The following is an 8,180-nucleotide window of genomic DNA, read 5'->3' as shown; positions in this document are numbered from 1 at the left end:
GGAGGAGGCGAGCGGCCGGCGGGACGCGGCGGCGGGCGAGCACCATGCAGTCCCGGCGGGGCCAGCGCCAGCTGCTCGCGGTGCAGTGAGGCGGCGGGATCCCCAGGCTGCCGCACACCGCCTTCCTCTCGCCCAGGTGCTGCCAGGCGCGCTCGCCCTTCGTCCGGCTCCCGGACCCCGGTAGAACGCACGGTCGGCTCCTGCTCTGCCCCGCTCGGATCATGCGGGGGGCCCCGGAGGAGGAGAGGGCGAGTGACCGGCCTGCGGCGACCGCGTTCAGGGTGCGACCCCCTCTCTGAGAAGCCCCCACCTGCTGCCATGTGCCTCGCCTCGGGTACCCAGCCTATCGCCAAACTTTCCGGGTGCCAGCCCGTCTCTGAGTCGCATTTCTGAGAGACTGCCCCAGGAACAGGAGACCCAGGCTGGCTGACGACTATCTGCTTTTCAGGATCCGCGAAGGTGAGAGCCCGCGCCTAACCCTTTTCTTTCCGTTCGTTTCCCGGTTCCTCCGCGCTTTTCCCGGCGGCTGAGCTCTCTGACCCCGGGGTACAGCCTAGAAGGCCCAGCGTTAAGGGAGGAGGGGCGTGGGGGTGGGCCGGGAGTCAGTAGTTTGGTTCCCGGAGGTGGAGGGGAGGGAAGGAAGAGACATTAACTTGGAGATTTGGAGAGCGCTTGCGGGGACTGAGCGGTTGACTCCCTTCTAACTGGGAGTGGTTGCAATTTTTCTTCTCCCTCAGCTTCTTTTTTAAAGAGTACTTCTCCTGGAATCGGAGCCCTAACCGTTCCTCCCCAGCCCTATCTGGCGAAGAGCAGAGCGCTGCCTGCGGAGGCAGCGCCTTCCCGAAACAGTTTATCTTTGGACGGATTTAAGAGAAAAAGAAACCAACAGGTTGCCAGCCCCGGCGCCACACACGAGTCGGCGGAAAGGCCAGCCCGGTTTCCCCCGGCTGCGTGGGCCCCGCGCGGGCTGCGGCGGGCGCGGCGAGGGGAGGGAGGGGGCTATGGCTCGGCCTGACCCGTCCGCACCGCCCTCCCTGCTGCTGCTGCTCCTGGCGCAGCTGGCGGGCCGGGCGGCGGCTGCCTCCAAGGCCCCAGTGTGCCAGGAAATCACAGTGCCCATGTGCCGCGGCATCGGCTACAACCTGACGCACATGCCCAACCAGTTCAACCACGACACGCAGGACGAGGCGGGCCTGGAGGTGCATCAGTTCTGGCCGCTGGTGGAGATCCACTGCTCGCCGGACCTGCGCTTCTTCCTGTGCTCCATGTACACGCCCATCTGCCTGCCCGACTACCACAAGCCGCTGCCGCCCTGCCGCTCCGTGTGCGAGCGCGCCAAGGCCGGCTGCTCGCCGCTCATGCGCCAGTACGGCTTCGCCTGGCCGGAGCGCATGAGCTGCGACCGCCTCCCGGTGCTGGGCCGCGACGCCGAGGTCCTGTGCATGGATTACAACCGCAGCGAGGCCACCACGGTGCCCCCCAGGCCCTTCCCGGCCAAACCCACCCTCCCGGGCCCAGCGGGCGCACCGGCCTCAGGGGGCGAGTGCGCCGCCGGGGGCCCGTCGGTGTGCAAGTGCCGCGAGCCCTTCGTCCCCATCTTGAAGGAGTCTCACCCGCTCTACAACAAGGTGCGCACGGGCCAGGTGCCCAACTGCGCCGTGCCCTGCTACCAGCCCTCCTTCAGCCCCGACGAGCGCACGTTCGCCACCTTCTGGATTGGGCTGTGGTCTGTGCTGTGCTTCATTTCCACCTCCACCACGGTAGCCACCTTCCTAATAGACATGGAACGCTTCCGCTACCCTGAGCGTCCCATCATCTTCCTGTCTGCCTGCTACTTGTGCGTGTCGCTGGGCTTCCTGGTGCGCCTGGTGGTGGGCCACGCCAGCGTCGCCTGCAGCCGCGAGCACAGCCACATTCACTACGAGACGACGGGCCCTGCGCTGTGCACTGTCGTCTTCCTGCTGGTCTACTTCTTTGGGATGGCCAGCTCCATCTGGTGGGTCATCCTGTCGCTCACCTGGTTCTTGGCAGCTGGCATGAAGTGGGGCAACGAGGCCATCGCGGGCTATGCACAGTACTTCCACCTGGCCGCGTGGCTCATCCCCAGCGTCAAGTCCATCACGGCGCTGGCACTGAGCTCCGTGGATGGGGACCCGGTGGCCGGCATCTGCTACGTGGGCAACCAGAACCTGAACTCGCTGCGCGGCTTCGTGCTGGGCCCGCTGGTGCTCTACCTGCTGGTGGGCACCCTCTTCCTCCTGGCGGGGTTCGTGTCGCTCTTCCGCATCCGAAGCGTCATCAAGCAGGGCGGCACCAAGACGGACAAGCTGGAGAAGCTCATGATCCGCATCGGTATCTTCACTCTCCTGTACACCGTGCCCGCCAGCATCGTGGTGGCCTGCTACCTGTACGAGCAGCACTATCGCGAGAGCTGGGAGGCCGCGCTCACCTGCGCATGCCCGGGCCCCGACGCCGGCCAGCCGCGCGCCAAGCCCGAGTACTGGGTGCTCATGCTCAAGTACTTCATGTGCCTCGTGGTGGGCATCACGTCGGGCGTCTGGATTTGGTCCGGCAAGACTGTGGAGTCGTGGCGGCGCTTCACCAGCCGATGCTGCTGCCGCCCGCGGCGGGGCCACAAGAGCGGCGGCGCCACGGCCGCGGGGGACTATGAGGCGAGCGCCTCGCTCACGGGCAGGACCGGGCCGCCGGGCCCCCCCGCCGCCGCCGCCGCCGCCGCCGCCTACCACAAGCAGGTGTCCCTGTCGCACGTGTAGGACGCCGAGGCCCAGAGGGGCCGGGAGTGGAGGGAGGGGGGTTGTTTTGTTTGGTAGTTTTGCCAAGTTCACTTCCGTTTACCTTCATGGTGCTGATGCCCCCTCCTGGGGCAACTTGGAGAGAGGGGAAAGGGGCCCTTTCAAAGGCCGTACCGGTCCCAGGACTTCTCGAAGGGGCTCAGCCCACGTGTATTCTATTTTGTGTTTCTTACTACCATTTGTTTTTGTTTTTGTTTTAGGGGAACCCTGTTGTTAATTTATATGTAGTTTTCTTAATTTTTAACTTTGTTGCATTTTGGCAACAAAATTTACCTTTGCTTTGGGGGCTTTACAATCCTAAGGTTGGCATTATAATGAAGTTCCGCTTGGTTCAGGTTTCTTTGAACTGTGTGGTCTAAATTGGGAAAATATATTTCCTATACTTGTGTCTTTAAAACAAATGTGAACAGTGAAAGTTTAGGTTGCTATGAATGACTGGGAGGTTGTCAGGTGTGATTTTTCAGCTTGTTTTCTTTCACTGCTTAAAGTGTCCTAGACGCTTTAAGGCTGAGCTGCTGGTCTCTGTTTATAGTCCCTAAGTTAGAGGAAACCCCAATTCATGTCGAGGAGCGGGAGCATAATGGGGCTAGGGCCTCCCCAAAGTGACAAGGTTAGAGAGGAGAGCGTTTAACGATTTTGTGTGCCATACTAGTTTTGTTTATTTATCGACCTTCGGTTTCTTTTCTGGAGTTCTGGTAATCGTTCTTATTCCTAACAGCACCCAGCATGGTCTTGAGTAAGTTAGAGGTAGCATCATAGAGTGCCGGTATAAATATTTGGAAAAGTGAAAATCTCGAGGATGGGGATTGGTTGAGCTTGAATTCTAGACTGGTAAAATGGCAGCTTTGTGCCAGAGAAGGAGTGGGTGGTTAACAGGCTTCAGTGATTCCATTTTTTTTTTTTTTTTTTTTTTTTTTTAAGAACTCGTGTTCTGATTTTGGTAAAGGTAAACCCACTCCCTTCTTCTGGAAGTACTTAGAGATGGTTGTTAAAGGAGCTGCTTTTTAGATTTAAGGACTAAAATGGATATACCTCCAGTAATTAAGTAAATTTCTAACACTTATCTGCTCCACCCCATCCCACCTTTATCATGTTAAACAGTCTTTTTGCTTTTCTTAGTCCTCCTCTCCTGGAGAGCTGTGATTAAGAAACCCCACCCACCCTTGAATGGGGTGCTTGAGCTGGGGGCAGGGAGGCTGGCTACCTGTGAACAAACATTGGCAGCAATGAGGGAAAATAAGTGTCCCTGGACTTTGGACTCGTTTATTAGGCAGATATTCCAAAAGCAGCCAAACATTGCTCTCTGCAGTCTCCCCAAACAAATGACACCCATAATGCACGTGCAGAAGCTTTTAAAATATGGCTCAGGGGACTGCTGCAGGAGGAAAGCTGTCCTCTCTCCCCCACCTCAATATGTTTTTCTTTTTGCCGAGCACACACTTGCATGCACCCACATGCACGTACACATGCACTTTGCTATTAGAGAATTCTGTTTGCTTTCCGACATGCTTAACCGTTCATTAATATATGAAAGCCTATATATGAACACACACACACACACACACACACACACACACACACACACACACAGGTTTCTTCACTATTTAAGAATTCTGTTTGCTTTTCTAATCTGTTTAACTGTTCCTTCATGAAGAGTGTGAGGCCATGACTTGGAGAAGGAGGTGACAGTGCAATGACCAGCAAAATACCAATGACCAGGGTTGAGTGGGGACCGAATTTAGGAAGCTCAAGTGACAAAAACAATGAAAATTTTAGAATGACTCCCTAGGAAAATGACGAGTCTAGGCATTTGTGCTTTATTTATACCAAAGTTGGGAATGTAAGATTTAAACCCAGGCCAGTTTTCACTTCATGGATATTAAGGAAACAAATGCACCGTTCCCATAGCGAACTTAAACACTTTGCTTCAGGGAGAAGCCTGGTATTGTAGTTTTGGGGACTCTCAAAAGCTGCTCGCTTTTATAAAAACTCACTGCTCTTACACACTCATACTCTGAATTGAAGTCAAAATTTCAGCGGATTCGACAAAACCTAGTACATAGAGCTACAGAACTTTTTGCACATCTTCTTGTCCTTACTCAGAAGCTGCTTCTTAGGACCTTCGAACAGATCCCCTGTCTGAGGGCCAATTCTTGTGTTTTTCAAATGAGGACCTTTCCCGATCACCTTGACCTCTTCCCTCTTTTAGTATGTCTTCCCAGAAAGTACACAGATGGTCATGCCGCCTCCGGTCATTGTGCTTAATTTGGGTTGACCCCTTGACTTTTTTTCTTTGTGGAGGAATCTAGAAAATGATGCACAGTGCATCTAAAAGTTGTGGGATGAAATGGATGAAAGTGGGTTAATTCTTCATTTTTTAAAAAAAATTAGTGTTTCATTTGGGCAACATGCCAAGCCTCACAAAAACAACCAATTTACTGTGAAGGAAAAAAAAGAAAAGCAGTTGAAAAAGGACAGTGAGCCAAGGAGGGGCAATATAAGTAATGCCTTTTGGGGTCTAGTTGCACACCACTTTTCAGAGATGCCCCTTTGTTTTCAGTCTGTGTTCTTGCCCCCGCTCTTCCTCTCCCATCCCTCAACGATAAAGCCTACCTGCTTCCCTAGAGTCTTCCTAATGTCAACTACCCCATCCCCCACCCAGGGGAGAGAAGCCAGATCTATTTATGGCCACCCTCTCTTTCCGTCCCACATGCTATTTCCCCCAGATTTGCATTTTTATTATGCAGACAGTTCATACTCATGAAAACAATTATAAAATGAAAGGTTGTGGGCGGTGGGGTCTAACAACTTCTTCACAGATAGCTTTGTGGAGTTGGAAAGGATTTATGGTTCAGTTTAATGGCACGTGTACAGCTTCCAGGTTGTCCCTTTCACAGGTCAGTTTTAAGCATTGTCGTGCTTCATGAGTTGGGGGTGAAGATTTAGAAAGTTGTCTAAAGGAACTAATGTGACCCGTCCGCGGATCCGTTGGCCAGACTTTTAGGAAGTCTCTTTAATTTATATGATTTCCCTCCTTACATTTTGATGTTGTCTAAATTGGCTGAGAATAATTTTTCTTGGTGCCTTATTGGTTTATCTTTGCAAACCTTTGTCATCTTTTCACATGACCGTTTCCAATGACGGGCCTGTGTGTGTGTGTGTGTGTGTGTGTGTGTGTGTGTAATTGTGTGCATGGACAGGCTTAAATAATGTGCCGACAGCACTGTTTCCAAGTTGGTATTCATTAGGCTGTTTCCTCCTGGGCCAGGGCTGCACTAATCCTGACACTGGCTGCCAGGAGAAAACCTCATGGATCCCACACCGAACCTTAATAACAGCATCCGTGACCTGCACTCTCAAGTACAGAATGGAAACCCCAGAGCTAGGAAACGTAGTCGTATATTTTAATGAACTGCTACCCCTGCTAAAGGGGCTTCTTTCACTTTTGTGCTCTACAGAAAGACCAAGGGGGGTAGGAGGGACAAAGCTTTGAATAACTGCTTTCTAACACCAAATGTGGCAAACAGGACAGAGAACGTCACACATCTAGGCAGGTGTGAGGTACAGTGGCTGAGAATTGCCTGCTCCCTCTGCGTGCCCTTTCTTGCCTCCAAAGTCCAAGCAAGTGATCCCAGGGGGGGAAATATGCCTGGAGGGGGGAGGGTGGTTCTGAGGGGAAGAAAAAAAAAAAAGCTACCAAGACATTAAAGCGGGGCAAAGGGTGGGCAGGATGTGAGGAACTAAGTAACCTGACTCAACTCTCAAAAGCTTCTAGCAGCTCACTGACAATTGCAGGATTCATTTCAGCCAGGACACTGTCTGGGACACCATTGTGAGACAATATGACTTCGTGTTGTTACAAACTGTATGTATAGTATGTATGTGTTGTGGGTGTGTATATACATATAATATATATTATATATATGAGAGATTTAGTGACTTTGATACGGGTTTGGTGCAGGTGAACTTATTACTGAGCCACATGAGGCACATACCGAGTCAGTAGGTGGCGTCCAGGGCATTCAGTATGTTTTTTTTTTTATTTTTCACCCGTGTATAGTGCCTATCACTGCAGCATCCTCGCCGTTGCGTCCGACCCAGAATTCCCCAATCAGAGCCAGCGATATTTTATTTGTAGACAATCAACTTGAATCTATAAATTATTATTGGCAGAGGATTATAATTTTGACTCCATAACATTAACAAAAGGAAACCCAGACATTCTCGATAGGTAGTTTTTGGTTTGGTTTTGTTCCTGGAAGTCCGTAGAGCAGCAGTTGTATGTGGTTATGTTAGTCTCAAGATGCTTAATTTGCTGACCTTATTATTTCAGAAAAGATTTTGTATGTATTATATTTGTGGGGAGGTAAAATAATGGTTTGAGATTTTTATCAAATATGGAGAGTAGTTATTTATGAAAAACAAAGAAATGTCTATTTTTGTTTCTTTGTTCCCAATTAATGTAGATAAATTTTAAAGTGCATTAAAACAATGGTAAAGAAAATAAAAAAGATGCTGTACAAGTCTTTTTCTCCTCATGCTTTTATGAAGACACACACTGCTTTCTAAGAGTGCTTGAGGAGATACGTGGATTCTAACTTCATAATCAGATTTCTCAGATGTACTTAAAAAGGCAATGCTTTTATTAGTATGAAAATCAAGCCAATTCCAGTCACCAGCAGCAAAACTAATGAAAACATGTTTTACTTGAATGTACTTAGGTTTCTCCTGCCGATCCTGTGATTGTTTCATGAATCCCTTGAAGAAATGAAGGGAAATACACGTAAGACCAGCAACCTTGCCTGAGATCGTTTTCTATTTTATCAGCTCTCCATCTGTACTTGATACTGAACCTCTTTGAATAGAGGTGATGCTGTTGTGTGTCTGGTTGGGGGTGGGGGGGCGGGCAGGGACTCTCAAAACCGTTTGTCATTCAGCAGTTAGATCCACAACTTAGTATTAAGCCCTGAATACAAGTCAGGGAGCCCAGAGAAGAGGCTAGAAATTGATTTAGAGTTGGCACCTCCCTGATAATCTGCTGCCTGATAAACCTGAGATACTATTGTCAGAGTCCTTTCTCCTGGCTGCCTGTTGGCCAAATGCAGAGTAGTCCCCAGTCCACGGACCATCGCCTGTTAATGCCTGGGATGTCCGTGTTTTCCAGCATCGCTCTGAGGCGTAAGTATGTCGAAGACGGGTAATTAGGGTCTTCACGTTTTGTTGGAGGGAGATAAGACAAATCTAAGAGGTGGACAACAATATGAGCATATGTAATTTAATGTCAGAGTGAGTGCTGTGAACATTGTCAGATTCATATAGAAGTGAGGACGGTTGGGAGAAGCAGAATGGAAGACCCCGTTGTTGAGC

At 50.8% G+C, this 8,180-nt stretch overlaps 1 protein-coding gene across 1 annotated transcript; it reads left to right on the top strand.

Moving 5' to 3' along the window:
- The first annotated feature begins 215 nt into the window (after window positions 1-215).
- On the top strand, window positions 216-3,720 carry FZD5 (frizzled class receptor 5). Its single transcript, XM_042949930.1, has 2 exons — window positions 216-459; window positions 738-3,720. The coding sequence occupies exon 2, from the start codon at window positions 1,002-1,004 to the stop codon at window positions 2,772-2,774; it is 1,773 nt and encodes a 590-aa protein (XP_042805864.1). The 5' UTR covers window positions 216-459; window positions 738-1,001; the 3' UTR covers window positions 2,775-3,720.
- Window positions 3,721-8,180: the final 4,460 nt, after the last annotated feature.

This window comes from Panthera leo, chromosome C1 (genome assembly GCF_018350215.1).
Source record: "Panthera leo isolate Ple1 chromosome C1, P.leo_Ple1_pat1.1, whole genome shotgun sequence".
Lineage (NCBI taxonomy): Eukaryota > Metazoa > Chordata > Mammalia > Carnivora > Felidae > Panthera > Panthera leo.
The sequence above is the reverse complement of the archived record's forward strand: the minus strand, read 5'-3'. Positions and strand labels throughout refer to the sequence as shown.

Coding starts and splice junctions, on each gene's coding strand:
- FZD5 (XM_042949930.1), top strand. CDS start 1,002: ATGGCTCGGCCTGACCCGTCCGCACCGCCCTCCCTGCTGCTGCTGCTC.